We start from the raw sequence: 19623 nt of genomic DNA on the forward strand, positions 1-19623 counted from the left end.
ACCAGTAACCAGCGCTCTCTGCTGGACAAGACTCAAACTGCGTCCTCACTGCGCTGGACAATGGAACAAGCCGAGCCACGAAAGGCGAGGGGAGGCGAATATCATATGAGGGTATGATTGATGACTCACCTCACGAAGGCCAGACGGGCACATTTTTATTTTGCACAAGGCACTGAAAAAAAAAAACTAGAGCAAATTTTGAGTATTTTGGTTGTGATTGTATTGTATCGTATTGTGTTGTATTTATGGTCATTTGCATAAAACAAGTTTCTATAATTATAGTTCATCTTTATTTAATTTATTTTTAAAACTTCTTTAAAACTATTTTTTCAGGTCTCAGCTGTCTACGTCATAGCAAGGAGGCAAGGTATTATTACTCGCTTTGTGAGTTCTGGTGTCTAAAACGGCGACCGAAACGCAAATGCACATTATTACTCTTGTCCACTTCAACCAGTGCAAGTAGAAAAGCGTTCTTCACAATAGTTTGGATTTATTGACATCAAACGTGAGCTCATGTGATCACCTCCACAAATTAAAAAATACCATGCCAATCGCTTCTCCACTTCCACAGGCTGAAGGAGTGTGCACGTCCGCTCAGTCCACATAAATGTAGCTCTGCGGGTGCATCTGCTCACTTCGCCAGTTTCTCAATCTCATATTAATCAGCTACGGAGAGGTTAATTCTTTTGATATGTTGAAGTGGTCATAGGTAGCGATGTCCATATGAATTTTGGGGCCAATTGATCACCGTTTTTGGACGTTATAAGCAATGAAAGTACAATGATTTACAATGGAAAGTTTAGAATTGATTCCTGAAGTGACTCCCGCAGAAACATGGAGAGAGCAGAGGTGGGCGTTGTCATATTCTTATGCGTTTTTCAAGTCTTAACTTATTTCCTAATTTTTCCAAAATTAATGGATAAAAAAGAAAATGGCGACTAATCAGTTTCCTGAGCTTGTTAGTGAAAAATTGGGTCATCACGGCAGGATAATTCCTTTAATGAGATTAATTTCGAATTGCGTTTGCCTGGAAGCTTGGTGAAGCAGATATTTCCAAATGTGAAATCTTCTACCAAAAGTTAAAAAGTTTAGTCTTCTTGAAGAAGTTGTTTCAAACAAGAAAACTAGCAACCTTTTCCCTATGTAAGTAAACTTTTTTGGGGTTGTACCTTTTAATGTGAACTCACAGTCATTTTTAGTGCTAGATATGAGTGAAGTCATATCTAAGAAACACATTAACTGGAAAAAGATATTAATTCTTAATTCTTCTCATACACAAAGACAGAATTGATCAACTTAATTTAATAAAAATTGGTAAAGAATTTATTGAACCAAAATGTTAGTTGATGCCTTATTTGGGGAAAATTAAGTCTTACTTTTAAAAAATAAATCAGACCATTACCAGGGCCTATAGGGATTTTGGTCACCCTAAACAAAACAGGCCAAATCTCCAAATCACATGTGTACACAGTACAGGACTGGCCTCTATCGTGCACACAACCCGCGCAATTATTGTGGTGCACATTATATAAACTTTGTTCAAAGTGCCCTCTTGCGATCCTCCCCTAAACTATACGCAAGTTGCTTGGCTGCCTCTGCTCAACTCTTCAGGGATCAGACTCTGAGCTGTGGCACGGTGTCACACAAAAGTCTGTTACCTGTCAGAATTTGTGACTCGGGGGTGAAGTGGGATGAGCTGTTTACTAGACTTGCGTTTCTGCATTCATAAATTACATGTGGAAATAGGATGCTTCACTTTCAATCTTTAAACTTTTCATCTCCATATGAAACACGAGTGCATTGAAAAGCAAAATATAAATATGTCAATATAAATACTGGCTGAATAATTGTGTATAGAATAGGAATAGACTATTATATGTTTATATGTATTTGATAGCTTTGTATGGTAACTAGAATGATGTTTTGGGGTAATACGTTATACATTTTTTTTCACAAATACACTGCAAAGGCCATATGTTTACTTATTTTGTACCTGCAAGAATAAAATCAAATTTAACATGTAAAACCAAATGAACCACGGGGGCACACGGAAGCACACACGTGCACATGTTTTAAAATACCCACGCATTGGCGCAGCGGAAGTTTTTAAGCAAGCTTATCTGCATCTTTATCTGTGCTGGGGATGTGCTGCAGAAAGACAGGTCAAAGGGGACGAAGCATTAGGGATACGAAACACATGCCAGACGTTCAATTTACAGTCGTTACAACAGTTTACAAGGCAGCTATACAAGTCAGAGTTTCATTTTGTGCACGTCTCAAATGAACTCATGCTGCGAGTTTGGCACTTTGGACGAGCGAAAATGTGGACAACGTCTCGAGTTTACTTTATTAGGCCAATTATTAGGACAGTGTTGACTCTCAGTGCGCCTCGGAAAGATTCCACGTCCATTCATCAGCTGCGGAGGCGCACAAATAGTCTTTAAAAACTATAAACACCGTCCAGGTCGGAGCCAGAGGCACCCATTTAGCCCGTGGCTGCGCTAAACGCAGCAGATAAAACAAACGATAATACTGTCTGTCTCCTGGCACAGTCTCCACTCGCATTAAGCAGCTTCGCGCGTAACGCACACACGCACGCACAGAGTCAGCAACACACAATTTACGCGTCAGTGCACACAGTTTGCGCATAGCTGACTTCTCGCATCACGTCATAATTTGGATTTTTTTTTTATTCATTCCAATTGATTTGTTCATCAACAGATGCAAAATAATCGGATTTTCTTAACAAGTGTAATCTGATTATTTAAAAAAAATAACAGCAATGAGCACAACATTTTGCAACGATTACGACAATAGATTTAGTCATTATGCAATTGTTGAAGGCTAAAATATGTGCAAAACACATGGACGGGAAAACAATGAAGCACAGCACTTGCACAGCAACAAAATGTTAACTGGACGCTCCAACTTTTCATCGAAATATACAATAAATAAATAAATAAATAAATAAATAAATATCAGATAGGTAATGCTCAAGTATGTGTATATGCTTGATGTACAAAAATACTGTTTGTTTAAAAAAGTTTGCTATTAATTTTTAAAAAACGATCGGATAATCCTTAAAAGGTCTCCAGGGGGCAAATTAAAAACAACTGTATCTCAATTTTATATATTTTTACATTTCACACAGCTAATTTTTTTTGTCTTATTGAATTAAACATTTTTTTTTCGATTTTTTTTAGGGTTTAGGTCTACTGGTTGAAAAGACAAATAAATATTTGCTGTATCTTCAACGGCAACGGTGATTCATCACAATATCACATTTCGGTCCACTCGGGGTTTAAAGCAAGCCAGAGGGAAATGAATTGGGGGCTGATTGGATGGTTTAAGTTGTGGGTGTCACATATAGCACTTCTGTGGGATAACTGGGCCGGCAGCGTGGGTGGGTGTTCGTGCGCGTGTGTGTACGAGGGGGTGTGCGTGTGTGCGTGTGAGCGTGTGTGCGCGAGCGCGTTTGGAGGCGTGTGCGTGCGTGTGTGTGCCCAGGTTTGTTGTCGTCTGTTATCACGTCCAGATAAGGCCGACAGTGGCTCCAGCATCTCTCGGAGGCAGACGGCGAAGTGTGTAGCTCCTGGTTTCAGGTTCCGTGTTCAAACCTTTTGTCTGCTCGATTTCTTGACCTCTTGGCTGCCCCATTTCCTCGTCCACGATGAGCGACGAGATGACACCTAAAGTGTGCAGACGCGCTAAATCCCATTTGTCTCCTTAAAGCAAGGAACAAAACAAAACGCGGTTATTGTCGTTTAAAAAGAATATATTCTATATCACTATGTTTTGTGTAAAAGGTATGTCTAGAACGTCACTTCCGATGCCATAGCCCTGATAGAGCAAAATGAAACATTTGGTCCCTTTGGCAAAAATGGACGCCTCAATCAAAGGCAGAACAGAATTCTAAGATTTTTCCAAGCTTGGGCAAAAATAAATAAAAAATGAAATTCTGATAATGTTGTAACTAGTACAACAGTAACTAATGTTGTAATTAGTACAATAAAATTGTATATTTTAATAAGGTACAGTATTTGGTAATTCAGTAAAAGAGAGCATGGAAATGTGCAAAATTGCCAGCGATAACTTGTCACGTAGATGTCGACTCAAAAAAAAATCTTCTACCTGGCTGTGTTATTTGGTTATAAGGTGGGCTGTCTTTGCATTTAGAATAACTATGTCCAAATAGCAAGTCATATAATTTCAACAAATATGAACGTAAAACAGACAAATGGAAAAACAGCAAATACGGCAGTAATTTAGCGTGCCTTCTTGGGACTTGTGACGACATTGATTGTCGTCAACTTTGGTTTGTTTTGACAGCGTAAACCAACGACCACCAGTCATGTTTACAGCAAAAGAAGCCATGATTAGAATTGCCATTACCGACGCAAATTTCATGTAACAATAAATGGGGCACGTTTTAAACTTCACGTGCAACCAAACTTCACGTGAACATGAGTCTCTTAAAGGCGTGGAGATTTTCTACAGGTCTTGTATACGTCATTGTGCAGGTGCAAAAGCAATAATTGAGATTAAGGGAGAACGTTTCAGGTGTGTTATGTTTCTAATATTTGGTCTTTTTTGTTATAGCAATGGGAAGGGGAAATATTTCAAACGGTTTTCGGAAGTACTGCCAGTCCTTCGTCATAATTTCACAAATAAACAACCACAACAATAAGCACATCTTGGTTTAACTATTTTTTAAATGCAGACAATTTATTTCAACCCTCAATTGGAATGCCATTTCCTTGTGCATGTGTGTACCTAATAAATTATCTGTTGAGTGGCGCAGTTTACTGTAATAAGTTTCACTTGGGTCGCAGTGGCCCAACATGTGTCAGACATCAATCGTGTCAGTTAGAAGTAGACCACAGGGACCAAGTTGAAAAAGTCCCGCATGGGCCCCTTTTGCCCACACCAACATTCTCCGTGCGTCATTACGCACGAAAGCGAGCCTGCGAGAGAGAGAGAGAGGCCAAGAAAAAAGTGTCTGCGTTTGTCCGTTCAAAATGACTGAAGACTTCACCGAGGACCTGTGTGTGGTTTACCAAAGAAATACTTCAATCTGGTAAACATTGCTAGAAAGAAGACGGACTTGTCGTCTTTTCCTTGCTTCCGCGTGACAGTTTAATAGTTGCTGGCGATGTTTCCGAGCCCCAGCACGTCCACTCCCTTCTCTGTCAAGGATATATTAAACTTGGAGCACAGCCATGAGCTCATGTCTTCTTTGGAGTTTTCTTCTCGCATGGATTGCTGCAACGCGCCCACCACCACCGCCAGCACAACCTCCTCCTGCTGCTTGCTGGGCCGCCTCAAGCACGAGCCTCTGCGGGACATGTCCACGCTGTTTGACGAGGACCTCCATCATCAGGACCCCAAATTCGCTGCAGCCATTTACGGAAAACCTCTCACGCAGATGGACGGAGTGAAGGAGGTAGCGTCAGGCCTGTTCGATGACAAACATGCAAAAGGTGAGTTCGTGATCAAAACAAGCATATATAGCACAAATTCAACAAGGCGCAGCTCCATATAAGACATATGATGCATTTCCCCCTCTCTTGCCGACTGGTGTGTTACTATATGAATCGAATAAGAGGTCAAATGTAGGTGACAGTTGGTGCAACAATGAAGGTGCAAGACGAAGCTTAGAAGTCAAGACAAACCTATAAGAAAGTAACACACAGTGACAATACATTTAACCCATAATCGAATGCTTTCGTGGGACCCAGAGACCAATAAAGTAACCTGAACCAACCGAACGTATAGACAATTTCTTAAAAAACATACAGTTCTGGGGGGAAATTAAGATATCGCTACAAAACAACACAATCCAATTTTATTTATGTAGCGCATTTCACAACAGCGGGAACTGTAAACAAAGCGCTTTATCAGTATATGCCAACAAATGCAACATATCATCGAACTGCGAAAATAAAACAAAAAACGCCAGTATTGACAATTTTTTTGTAAACGTCAATGACACCAGCAAGAAGCGTTGACTCAAATGTTCTTTAGTTCAATTGTTTAATCTTGCAGCGGTCTATTTTTTCTGAATAATAATAATAGTAATAATAATAATAATTTAAATAAACATGAGCACATTTAATTGAACACATTTTGATTGGGCAACCTGAAAGTCAACAGCTGTAGTAATTTGGTAGTTATAGAAACGTCACAAAAACAGACCCAATATATTAAAAATTATTTTCTATTTTTGCCATCCAATGTTTTTCTTTTTTATTTCTTATTTTATAGTCTTATATTTTCGTATCTCTGTGTAATTTTTCTTCCTGGTAACCCACTAAGCTACAACTATATTCAATTCATCTTTTTATTACCCATCCATTTCCTGAACACATTCTTCTTCTTCTTCTTCTTATTATTATTATTATTATTGTGGCTTCATTTTTATTAGTTATTGTGAACGAACGGCATCTATTGTTTCTTAATCAGAGGAGTTGAGCCCTCCGGTCGAAGCCGCAGACGACGCAAAACCCGACGACCCGAACCGACCGAAAGGCCGCCGACGCCGGAAGCCGCGAATCCTCTTCTCCCAGGCGCAGGTGTACGAGCTGGAGCGCCGCTTCAAGCAACAGAGGTACCTGTCCGCTCCGGAGAGAGACCACCTGGCCGGGGTCCTCAAGCTCACCCCGACGCAGGTGAAGATCTGGTTCCAGAACCGACGGTACAAATGCAAGCGGCAGAGGCAGGACCAGAGCCTGGAGATGGTGTCCCTGCCGCCGCCGCCGCCCAGGAGGGTGTCGGTGCCGGTGCTGGTTCGTGACGGCAAGCCTTGCATGGGAGCCGAACCGAGCCACTGCAACCCGCCCTACTGCGTAGCTCACGTCAATCACTTTGCCTACAACAACTACGCGCAGTTTAGCGGCTACGCCAACAGCGCTTGCGGCACAAACTATGCGTGCAGTTATCCCGCCGCCGCCATGCAAACGGGATCGTCCAATAATGGCAATTACGTGAACTTCGGCGTGCACGGGGAGCTCAACAACGTGCAACCCACATTTCCCACCTCCAACGGCGGAACCTCGCTACACGGCATTAGGACTTGGTGATTGGCTACTTTACTGACAGCATGCAGTAGTTTTATTAGGAAATGGATAGAAACGTTTCCGTTTAATTGTTTGGGTATTTAACGATGTCTGTTTCTGACATAAGATATTGTCATGTGTGTGTTTTTGTAGCATGAGAGCCAACTTTAATAATAAATTAATTAATAAAAAGCACAGAAATGTGGCACTCGTCAATTTGAGGCGATGTTCAATCGTGCTTGTAATTTAGAGGTGTTGACCTGCACTTTATCATACCAACAATTGTTGACTTTCTCATGAAGAAAAACGAGGCAACTAAATATGTTAGAAACAGGCCCAAGGATTAGGCAGTAGTCTTGTTATAATGGATGGTGAGTGTATTATCTCCGTTAAGATAATTGAATATTGTTTTTGATCTACATATTAGAAAATTACCATAAAATAACCCCGCATAATATCACAATTTCGTCATATAAACAAGGGCATCCAGGGTGTCCATGCTCAGCCCTCATACATGTGGCTTGTGTTGAGTTTAAAATGTTCAAGTGGCTATTACGAGGCTTCATTCAATGTGCTTAAATAAGGTTAAAAGGTTGGTAGTAGTTTACATATTTTACAGCCTGCTGTCAGCCACATGTACACTCACTCAACTTGTTGAATGGCTGCAGCCGGTGTCGAGATGCAGACAAGGCTGTACACTACATGCCCTTGACTCATACTTTTATGAAGGACAAAGACTTTGACTGTTATACAAAATATACAGAAGAAAGTGTTTCAAACTCATTCTGGACAGATTTCCTCAAGATGTACTTTATTTTACCTGCAGCACAAGATTGGGATGTGAAAAACAATAAGTTAAGATGTGAAAAATCAAACACCTTTTATACAACACACATTAAGGCATTGCAGTGCAAAAGAAGGTTACAAATTAACTGAGATGTATTTAAAGGAGAGCTCAATCCGAGAAAAGTCACACTAATGTAATTGGTGGAAAAAACGTATTTGGCTTTGCTCATTAAGGAAATATCAGTAAGTTGTCCCATCACAAATTGGTTCTGTTTGTTTCACCCTCTGCACTATCTTGTAAGAAAGGCAACTCAGACAACCAGATGCTCTGTCAGAGTAAACCTTTATAGGAACATGTTGGAAGATGTGGGAAACCAACTGCTTCCACTTCACCTTATTGAATGACACTTTCGACACCTGTCTGCGTGTCTTCCCACATTGAATAACACATCTCAACCATCCACACATACATAATGACTATTTATTAATTAAACAAAAGTACATTTAAAATGACGGCAATGTGAGACAGTGGCGGGGAGGTCACGCAGCTCCTCTGGACACGCTCTCCTACGAGGTGCTGAAAAGGCAACGTCAGATAACAAATCCACACACACCAAAAATATCCCCCACCATCACCCTCGAGCCACATTGGAGAGGGGAAAAACAGGCAGGACAGAGTTTGCTTTTCCGGGTCTTATCTGAAGAAAGACAGGGATGTGTGCTGTTCTGTCTCGCCCAATCACGTACGCTCCTGGCTACAAAGATATGTGCGCTTTTTCAGCTGGCCAGAGGAACAGGTGCAATGTAAGCTGCCAACATGGTGAACATTTCCAATTTGACTACAACACAATGAAGATTGTATTAGAAATTTGAACACTAAGAGAGAAACTGAAAGACATCACTGTCACGTAAAGAAATTTTCATGATTCAGAACTTTGTGTTACTTTTTGGATGATTATTTTTTTCCCTAACAATCTATACCATTAGAGTTATTTTTTTTTTCATATAATGTACTTTATGAGGTCATCAGTTATCTGAGCTTTTAAGTACCATTGTGCAATTTGTACCAACTAGAATGGTTCATGTTGGCACGATTTGAGAGAACAGGTTGCACATGCAGAATCTTAAAACACACATTAAGCAACAAGTCCATCCTTTCATAGAAAAACAGAACCTATTCTTTGAGCACTGACCACCAGTCTGTTCAACATACTACACGAGGAGATATTGAGGAGAAGCTGGCGAGCCAACACAACATGCAGCATGTTGGAAATCGTTAGTGCTCACTTGCAAAGTACTGGAATGCATTCATGACGTGTACGCCTCAAAAGAAAGGGAAGAGTCTTTTCTTCAGGATGTAGAGCACTGTGGCGAGGAAGAGGGCCAATGCGAGGAAGATGAGCAGTTTATCAGTAAGCTCCCTGCGGTTGTACTTGGTGATGAGTTTCCTCCCCAGCTGAATGGTCCCCGTCATGGTCTTAAATTCATCGTTGGTCTCTTGGATGGTCCTGGATGAAGTTGCTAGAAACAACAGAGGAAAAACATTTGAACACAATGCAAACAACTGGAAGTCAATATCGAATACACTTCATTAACCCCCCCGCCCCCCCAAAAAAGATCAGTCCAACCTAGTGTCGTCATCGTCTCCTCGCTCTGATTAACTTGTTGGGCCATCATTCGACTGATACTCATCAGATTTTTTGTAATGTCACTGGATGTCTGGGCCAGGCCTTCTTTGGTGGCCTTCCTGAATGATGAATAAATAAAAAAGAAATCATGTTATTGAAACAATGATTACAAACAAACAAAAATTAAACATTTCAAGTCAATCACCCCTTTGTATAATCTGCATAAACTCCACAATGCATATTTATGTGCACGTAATATGAAAAGCATTAAAATGGACGTGTTGTGATGTGGCAAAACGGCCCAAAACCTCCATCTTGGCTGCTCAGACAATGTCAAAAAGTTCACAAACTAAAGGGAACTGTTCTCATGGGTTCCAACAGTGTACAAGAAAGTCCAAATTCTTCAGTATCGTACTTTGCTGTGCCCCAAAATGCGCTGAGTATACTGGAAGACATGCAGCACAATTAAGCAACCGTAATACTACTTGTTCTCAAAGAGCAGAGCGAATACAGTATTTGCCTGTGAGCATTGTTTTTGTTTGTATTTGTTGTTGCTTCGTGGTTTTAAGCAGCATTTGTATGAAGGTTTATTATTACCACAAAATTGATACTGATTTTCCATTAACCAGTCGATGGCCTCCTGCATGTTATGTTTACATGAAAAAAGCGGACTTTCCAAACGTGACATTATTTGGTTTGCTTTAAAATGTTGACATACAACGTTGAAATCTTTTTTCTTTTAAGGTGTGTTTGATAGTAAACTCCAACTGGGAGTAAGAAATAAACTGCTTGAAGCAAGCACTCTTGCCTTCTTATTTGGAGAACTGTGAGAACAGGCGAGCCGGAATGCTTAGACCAGGCGTGGGCAATCTGCGGCCCGGGGGCAACATGCGTCCCGGTAGACGTTTTAATCCGGCCCGCCGAGCTTGAAATTCTTTTTTATTAATAAACCTTGTTACAGTTTTATTTTCTTAATACTGTGGTTTTTCAAAGACATATATATTGTTGCAATGCTCTTGTTCACTTTCATTTAAAATTCAATGTATTTTACTTTTCTCCAATGAAGTGAGGTTACCAAAACAGTCCATCCATCTGCTCCTGGTCCGGGCCCTTCTGCAAACTTTAGAACCAATTGCGGCCCGCGAATCAAAAAGTTTGCCCACCCCTGGCTTAGACAAATGTGTTTCAATGAGTTTCAGTGTTTTAATAAGCTTTAACATGTGTTAATGATGTGGGAGGGATGAAACAATACTACAATTTTTTTTCAAGGTCTCTATATACAGACTTTCATAACGCACAGAGTCTGTCAATAACTGGCAAAATATCATAAATAGAGTATTTCTATTGAAAACAATTATAAGGCATGAATGGAAAACGATAAAAGAAAAATAGGACTGCCATAAGCTGAAGACCCCTTGTAATTAATAAATGAAAGAGAACTGGAAAGCAGACGGGACCCTTTTAATGTGAAGAGATTCACTCCAACAGTAATAAGAAGCAGAGAAAATAGACATTTCACTAGAATGCAGCCATTAAAGTTTTCTCATTTGTGCGGCAGTGAATGACTGAAAGAATGTCAAACATTAAGTTGTCTTGTCTTCCACAAACACTCTTCATATCCCTGTAAACGACAACCTACATCGCATGTCCTCAAAGGGTCAGGCATTCTGTTTTCCTTGTATTTTCCCTCATTATAGAGTGCTTATTTCTACACTCAAATGACAGATAAGAATATTAAAATAATACTTCAAACACAGCCTTTACAGTATAGAAATCCCTATTGGCTGTTGTGGAACAGCTTTGTTCAAGTCCATTCATTGCTGTGGAACAAAGTTGCAATTGATGTGTGACAAACTGCAGCTCAACAGTGTGGTGCTGCTCCACTGGCCAAGTTTCAATCTGCTCAAGATGAAACCCGACTCTGATGCGTTTGCTGAAAGAAACACACTGTCCCCTCACCTCTGTCTCGCGCCGCTATCAGCTCCATTAAGTAGCGCCTGCTTCTCCATATTGTCGATTGACAATTTGCTGGCCAGGTTGGACTTCCTCCAGGTAGTCTGGTTGCTGCCAGAAGCACGCATGCACGCACACACACAAACGCACATAAGTGTTTGAGAACATGGCCATTGGCATGTTTGCACCGAGGTAGACGAGACATCAAAATGCCATTCATTCATTTTCTATAGAGACGTAAGCTGAAGCCTGACAACAAGCATTGGCATGTTGGACCATTTAGTGCCTTCAAATTAAATTAAAATATCTGTCCAGTCAAGATGGCCCATTTTTCACTAACAAGCTCAGAATATATATTTTTTGACCAGGAAACTGAAATTAGTCACAATTTTCTTTTTTAGCCATTCAATTTGGGGAAATTAGTTAATAAGTGACGACTTAAAGAAACCCGACATTTAATGAAGAATATGGCCACGCCCCCCTCCGCTCCCCAAGCCCGCATGCTGGCCACTGTCAGCCGCCGTCTGCCTTCTTCGAGGTGACATGGCTTTAGCAAAACAAAAAATGTAAATATAACCAGTCGAGGTTTGTGTGCGCATTCAAGCCCGTCAGCTTAAGCCTGTGTAAGTGGAGAATTGATTGGCACAGTATTTTTGATTTTGTAGAGGGGATCACATGAGCTTAAATTTGATGTCAATAAATCCATTTGTGCAGAACGCTTTTATACTTTCACTGGTTGAAGTGGACAACAGTAGTAATGTGCATTTGCATTTTGGTGGCGCTCAGTTGCCGTTTTAGACAACAGAACCGACAAATCGTATATTACCTAGCTGGCCTCTCTGCTGGGATGTAGACCGCTGGCACCAGAAAAAATAAACATCAAGCCGAGTTCCAAAAGGTGGCCTGCTAATTTGTTGTAAATCTCATCACAAAAAAAACCCCAAAACTTAAATCACTACAGTGTCTTTTTTTTTCTTGGGCATTTTAGTACTGATGTCATTTTTACATACAAACCTGTTATATAAGTGCCGATGTTAACATCAATCAAGCGGCCCCTTAACTTGCACGTTTTTGGACTGTGGCAGTAGTAAAGAGTAATTGAATAATAACCCGGCAGATATTTCAATTGGCCAAAAAAGTTACCTCAGCATCTGTTTCCTGTGTCCTTCTACCTGACTAATCAAGGCCAGCTTGTCGGACTCTTTGTCCTGCTCCATCGCCATCTGCTCTAAATCCTGCCACAGAGACAATCAATGTAAACAATGACACACAATATGCAAATGGTTGGTGTTTTGTAAATTTCTCACTTGTATGCGCAATCGTAGATTGTGAAAACTCTTCTTCACGTCGCCGTTCAGTTCCGTCAACTTGCTTTGAGGACCCCTACACTCGTTAATATCCTGGTAAAACATGACAAACAGCATTTTGATAAGAGAGATATTAGCAAAAGCATACACCTTCATGCTATAATACAACATCCGCACTATCAGGGGCGGCCGTTGGAGGCAGGGGCGCTGCCAGGGATTTTGAAATCTTATTGGGACCCCCACAGCCAGCCATAAAATGTTGAAACCGTTGAACATAAAACTATGCATTTTTGACTAATCCCATATTTGTGAAGATATTTTGACAGCTAACTGGTAGCGTTCGCACTGAAAATATTCATGTAGATTCAATTATTTGCAGCAAGACTGAGACTCTATATCCCCAAACCATCGCTTTCCTCAAATAATTAAACATAAAATACTCAAGATTAATTACCAGAAAATTCTAAATTTAAATCCGAAATAACCTCTTCCATTAAAACTAAATGCAATTATAATCTATGGAGAAACACATAAAATCTCTGCTAACACCGCCCAAAACAATATAGCCAATTGCTTTTTATGATTTATTGTAATTTGAACATTATCATCAACAGAACAAGAATCAACAATCTGTTTCTCCAGAACTTTCCATCACATGTACCACTAACCCACATTGCCTATGAAAGAACTGGGTGACATATTGTCGACACCTTGCTTCTTTGCTTTACGTTTTTAGCTCTACCGGACTTGAAGGGAATCTTGCCGTCTCCGCCTCCACTCACTCTCTGATAACATGAAAAGCTGCCGTTCTCTGCAGGCTGGAGCAGGTGGCAGTGGAGCAGGTGGACTGAACCGTTTGACATTAATGGGGAGGTAGAGGCGTTGACAAAGTTTCCGAAACAAATACACTTAACGTTGCCACCAATGCATCGTAAATGAAATATATGTGTAATTATACGTTTACTATGGAGTGTCATATTATTTTTTGTTATAATTATTATTTTATGTCGATCATGGGCCCCTAGAATCTTTGTTTTAAGCTTTTTGCTCATAGAAAAAGCAGTGAGGATAATATCAGCCTGAACTTAAGGCCTTAAATTCTCTTTATGACACAGTGTATTTAAATATTCTTAACTTTTGATCTGAAAGGGCAGAAGCACACAGTCGGAATTCTCCATGTTAGTGGCCTCTTCACAATAATGAACGACTCACTTGACATTATCCCTTCACGTTAGTAATTAATTGGTCCACGTGATCAACATGTAGCAGTTTGGCTCAACTTATATGGCTTGTTTGTTAAAAATTAGAACAGTTCGGGATGTGTGATCACATGTGGAAAAGGAATTTAACAGTTTAAATGGCAGGACAGGTGTGTGTATGGGGGTGAATTAGAATGGGATATATTGTCATGATGCAACTGCCTGATAAGCAAGCACCTGCCTGTTCTTCTGCTCTGTTGTGTAGCTCTTGCTAAACCCACACAGCTAACTGGGGAGAACAGCTAACCTTATACAGAAAAGCCAGAGTCGAGATTCGAACAGCCTGAAAATTTGCGAGGCATACGCGCACAACTTTTAATGTTACCAGGCTGGGGCAACCAACGTCTTTATAACAGCATGATAAGATTACTGGTACATATTCTAGGGATACGTCACAATCATTCCGCCATATTCCGTTGTTAATGTCGTTTTCGATCAGTTCTTTCATGAAACTGAAAACAGATTTAATTCCCAATTTTGTTTAAAGGAGATTGCTCGTCATTGCTTCGTGCAGTGGCAGAAAATTACGACATAAAAACATTTTCCTGAAATGAAAAGATCGAAAACCAACCGTATGCTGACATGGCCCCATTTAATACAAAATCCAAACCCGTACCTGTATAAGAGCCTTGACTTCCAGGTCATATTTTAATATTTCTTGTTCGCATATCCGGACGTGGACATCGGAAGACGCCATGTTGCCAACAACACGAGACCAAGTACGGCAAGTAAGAAGGACAATTTTACTTCCGCTTTTCCGTCCCCTGAGGTAAAGCCAAGTAATCGCTCATAAGATTCACAATAGTTTAACATGATATTTGTTTAAATTACAGTAAACAGCAAAGTTAGTCAAGTACAAATTTTAAATATGAATGCATGGGCGATATAAAACGCTAAAAAAAGCGTATTTGCTCATAATCTAATTGGCCATCTTAATATCCAAACAAGCACCAATAGAAACAAAAATATGTTGGTTAAATGTTTTTCTGAAGACATACAATCATGACCAAACAGTAATGCTATAAAAGAGTATGACGCACAACAAATAGCATTTGAAGGCACGTTTATTCATTTTAACACCAACACTAAACAATGGTATACAGTACACAAAGAAAACATTATTAGGGTTTATGTTCAGGTTTTTTTTTTTTTTTTTAACATTAAAGCACACTCAGCTGGGGTCAATTTTAAGAAAGGTCCTTTGAAGATTGTAACTGTACAAGGCACAGGTGTGGGTCGTCAGTCGGTAAGGCCACAGGGGTGAGAGTTGAAGGCATTTCAAAACTGTGGATTGCAGCATGAAGCGAAGAGAAACAGTGGTCCCCGACATTGCAGCGCTGTCTGTGTTGAGAGGAATTCAGAGCAAAAAGTGAACACGTCATTTGGAGAATTAAGCAGTACAATTACTGTAACAGGCAGAAAATGTTGGGTGACATTACAAAATGACCTTACCTGATCATTTAAGACCAGTGGTAGTACAGGTACCAGATGGCATCAGTGGACAGAGACGGACCAAACAGTGGGTTCAGCTGGGCCAGAATGGCTATCAACCAACTGATGGAAAGAACATATATGAAGATCACTGCTCATCAATTATCGGACATTCACAATCAACCTGCTGGCCTGTGCGTTGCCCCCTTGTGTCCATGTGATATGTAACAAGAGCTAAGCCACAGTAATGGTAAATAATTAAGCAGCGCAAACGTTTACAGTGCGCGGCCAGCGCGGTTTGAAAGTGGTGAGCAGTCTGCCTCACAATTTCAAGTTTGAAATTTGGCTCAAGCCTTCTTGTGTGAAGTTTGCACATTCTTCCCATCAGATTTTGAGGTTTTCTAAGTGGTCTCTGGCGTCCTCTCACCCGCCCCCCCAAAAAAAAGGTTACTTTTAAAGATTTAATTATATTGTCCATCATTGTGAACCATTTTCTACATGTGTCTCGGTGAACAGTCACGGTTGTAACCAGTTAGCTACAATTGGATTTAATCGGCCTAAGTGGTACAGAAAAGGGACAGGCAGATATTTTCTATTCTTAATAAAACTAACTCCAGAGAGGTTTATTTTATTTAGAACGACCTTTCTGATATATCACACACAGCTATCATTAAATATCTACCTCTAAATGGACCCCCACCCCCAGTATTGGTTGAAGTGGTTTCTAGTGACATATTTGTGCAATAGTTATCTATTCAATACATATGGGATAGTATATAATTGTTACAATTTAAACAAGTAATAGTATCTAAGGATAGTGTTCACAGTGTTCCATTTACAAAATGCCTAATAATACTTACAAGAGGTAGCAGCAAATGGAAGTTAGAACCAGCATTGTGATTATCACTCTGTTGGGAAAAGACAACGTTTGAGGACAACTTCTCAACACAACGGCTCAAGTTATTAATATCATCTAGGTCCATATGGGAAGTTGCACCACATTTCCATAGACTGGTAATTTTTATTTTTGCAAGAAGTATGAGGGCATAATAAAAAAAAAAAAACTTAAATAGTGAACTGTACGTAAAAAGCCCAACATTAAGAATCTAGAGGTTTCATACACAGTTGAAACTCGATCTATTAAATTCTAGTCGCGAACACCAACTCTTAATAAAATTTGCGACAAAGTTCATCGACCACTAAATAACATATAGACAGTACAAGAACTAATAGTGCAAGCATTCAATTATGTTTAGACACACACAATAATACGCGTTATTTCAATTTGAAGTTAGCAGCGAGCTAGTGAAGTGACGCTAACATACTCACCCTCTGTTTGGTCCTTTGGGGATAAACCAGGGCACCACTCCTCCCACTATGCCCCAAAATAAGGTCATTACGGATATGGCGATGACAAAAGTTAATTCCGCCATGGCAGCAGTTAACTTGGAGGGGACAATATCACACAGATACAAACTTCTCACAACTTGAAACGCCAGGCGTCACAGCGCATCACGTGACCGTGTCACGCGCAAGTGTAGGAAGTGCCAGTGCGCATGCCCAACTCACCCCCATGCGCAGCCAATGAGTCTTTTAACAGCTTTGGATAAGTTTAGAAACACACTTAGTAACATATTCTCAGTTTTAGGTTTACTTCTATTCAATGCATGGAATAGTGTTCATATGCACCCGTTTCAGTGAAGCAACACTCTATGTGTCCACACGGGGGCAGAAAAGGGTCATTTCAGTCCCACCAGTTGCAAGTTCGTGCATCTTTAAGGTACGGTTGACTTTTGATTGCATTTTGAATACATTTAAAACCAACGCGCCAATGCTGTACAAAACTGATAATGAATTCGGACTTGAGTGTCGACCAGGGTTATTTTAGTTTATGACAATTAACGAAATAACTAAAACTAAAATTGAAAAAAAAAACATTTTCGTTTAGAAAATAAAAATATTTTAGAAAAACAAATTAAATTTTACTTTTATAAAATAACTACAATTACACTGAAAATGTCAGTTTTATTTTTTTTTGCAATGAATTTAATACACGACCATTTGGCGTCAGAAGGAAGAGGTCGAACAGTCGTTTGGGAGTTGTAGTCCCCTTAAATGTGTGTCTCACAGACTCACGTCATCAAGCAGCAGCCAATAAAAAAAAGAGCCAGCAGACGACTTCGGTCCCCGGAAACGATTATGCGAATGGCTTTGGGTCGAACGGCTCACCCGTAGACTGTACAACCGGCTTTAATACTTCTCAACGAAAATTAAATCCACAAATCCACTTTAGAAGTTGGCAACTTGGCATTCTATTGTTATTTAATAGGGTGCATGGATCTAACTTCAAGAACGGTATCATGCACTGCACATAATATAATTCCAAGTCTGTGGTCTGTAAAACTGTACCCTGTACAATGAAAATGTTTTAAAAATATTTACAATTTTTAGCGGAGAAAACTTATCATGTTTTTCTAATCTTGCGTACAAGTAAAACAATTTCTCTAAAAATGACAAATACTAAAACTTTTTTAAAACAAAATCGAATAAAGCCAACCCGAAAATGAATTAATACTAATAAAACTAACACAATTTAAACAACACAACTAAAACAACCCTGGTGCCGACTAAAACCACATCACTTCTGTTGGTTCCGTCATAGTGCTTGTGTGACATGAGTTTAAGTCATCTGGTATTTATTTTCAAATATTGTTTAAGAGATTTGAGACCAGTTAGTTAATGCCTCGTTACATTTAGTTGGCATCAAAATGGCTTCAAAGGCCTTATTTCAGATTCATGGTTTCAAGAACTGATTAGGTTAAGTATTCCAGGGACACAGTATCTTAATGATTCTCAGTTCAAGTCTAATTTGTTTGTTTACTAAGAAGTGAAGTACCCTATAGTAGTACACCTGAAACTGCTGCAGTGCACATATCCAGTACATTGGATGATTTACAGTAAAAGTCATCACAACACGTGACCCAAAAAGAGTCATAATATGCAGAGTAACTTTAATCTCCATCACTCTATCTGACATTAAAATCATCTCATACTAGAAGGCTTTTCAAGTAAAAATCAGCTTGATATTAACCTTTCCTTTAAATCAGAAGTTTCCCTGCTTGGAAACTGCAACATTAGCTGTAAAACCTCAATCTTGCGTGAATATGCACAGAGTGACTCTGGGCGATAAACCGAAAATTTACCGTTACCGAAATTTATTACAATGACCGAAATCATTTTGCCCATGTCGGTAAATTCAGTGTTTAAAAAAAAAAGAAAAGCCTTTTCTGTCTGCGGCAATGTTCATGCCCCTTGAAGACCGCTACAACGCCTCTAGTCAGGTAACTCCACCCGTCTGATCGAGAAAGAACACAGACGTCGCTGTCGTAACTGGCGATTCAAATCCAGAAGCTTTTTCACCACCCACAACACAACCATGCTGTGCTGAAAGTTCAAAGTGAGAAGCAAGGTTCGACAAGTGACACCAGCCCATTAACGGAGGCGACACCATACGAGAGAACGTCTCAGAGGTGGACGCGATAGCCTAGCACATAGCTAAAGATAAAGCTCCTCTAGTTACAGTGGCGCGCACAGGATTTAAATGCTTCACGAAAGCCGTATTTCCCGATATGGACTTCATCGGGCCGGGTGCTTAGACATGTCAAGCATTTTGCATCTACATCCGACTTGTGGTCGGGTCGCAACATGGATCCCTGATTGAGCCTGACTGTGCATTACATAGATGACAAGTGGCGACTGCGCACCAGAGTACTCGAGACGGCACATTTCCCCCGATGATGCACACTTGTTTATTTGGCTTGCATTGAAATTTTCTTTAGCATTTTTTCATTTGCCATTATTTACATCATGAGAGCATCTTGGCGCAATCTATTTGCAGAAAAAGATTTTGCAAGAGGTACCCTTTTTCTTTGTGACATCGTTCAAGTCATGCAAAGCAAGCTATTTGGAATGTTTATACAAATGATTTTTGTACTTTTATTTTTCATTGAAAAGTAATGTGTACCAGTTGGTCAATAAAAAAAAAAAGTCAATATGCATTTATTTAGATTTTAGTCCACGGGAGGAATTTATCGTTATCGAGGTAAAATTGCTCAATAACTCGCGATATTGATTTGATGTCATATCGCCTAGCACTAACATTTCATCAATTAACCTTGGTCCTTCAAAGCACATCCACCCAAAA

At 39.9% G+C, this 19623-nt stretch overlaps 3 protein-coding genes across 5 annotated transcripts; 1 reads left to right on the forward strand and 2 right to left on the reverse strand.

Annotated features, from left to right (window-relative positions):
• Positions 1–5152: 5152 nt before the first annotated feature.
• nkx2-5 (NK2 homeobox 5) lies at positions 5153–7079 on the forward strand. Of its 2 annotated transcripts, none has more exons than XM_088294409.1 (2): positions 5153–5488; positions 6465–7079. In XM_088294409.1, exons 1-2 carry the CDS (start codon positions 5153–5155, stop codon positions 7077–7079), a joined length of 951 nt encoding a protein of 316 aa, XP_088150535.1. The 2 variants fall into 2 exon arrangements, with proteins under 2 accessions (XP_088150535.1, XP_088150536.1); XM_088294410.1 differs by having other exon boundaries at positions 5153–5480; positions 6463–7079.
• Positions 7080–8308: 1229 nt separating this feature from the next.
• Positions 8309–14743, reverse strand: bnip1a (BCL2 interacting protein 1a). Of its 2 annotated transcripts, none has more exons than XM_088295209.1 (6): positions 14605–14743; positions 12730–12822; positions 12566–12657; positions 11429–11533; positions 9470–9588; positions 8309–9362 (listed from the first exon to the last, which is right to left on the reverse strand). In XM_088295209.1, exons 1-6 carry the CDS (start codon positions 14683–14685, stop codon positions 9166–9168), a joined length of 687 nt encoding a protein of 228 aa, XP_088151335.1. In that variant the 5' UTR covers positions 14686–14743; the 3' UTR covers positions 8309–9165. The 2 variants fall into 2 exon arrangements, with proteins under 2 accessions (XP_088151335.1, XP_088151336.1); XM_088295210.1 differs by having other exon boundaries at positions 14560–14673.
• A 291-nt stretch (positions 14744–15034) lies between these two features.
• atp6v0e1 (ATPase H+ transporting V0 subunit e1) lies at positions 15035–17133 on the reverse strand. Its single transcript, XM_088293978.1, has 5 exons — positions 16989–17133; positions 16749–16864; positions 16280–16327; positions 15441–15542; positions 15035–15329 (listed from the first exon to the last, which is right to left on the reverse strand). The coding sequence occupies exons 1-4, from the start codon at positions 16992–16994 to the stop codon at positions 15449–15451; spliced, it is 264 nt and encodes an 87-aa protein (XP_088150104.1). The 5' UTR covers positions 16995–17133; the 3' UTR covers positions 15035–15329; positions 15441–15448.
• Between the last annotated feature and the right edge of the window lie 2490 nt (positions 17134–19623).

Source organism: Idiotropiscis lumnitzeri, chromosome 4 (assembly GCF_059441095.1).
Source record: "Idiotropiscis lumnitzeri isolate Australia: NSW breed Sydney's pygmy pipehorse chromosome 4, RoL_Ilum_1.0, whole genome shotgun sequence".
Classification (NCBI taxonomy): Eukaryota; Metazoa; Chordata; class Actinopteri; order Syngnathiformes; family Syngnathidae; genus Idiotropiscis; species Idiotropiscis lumnitzeri.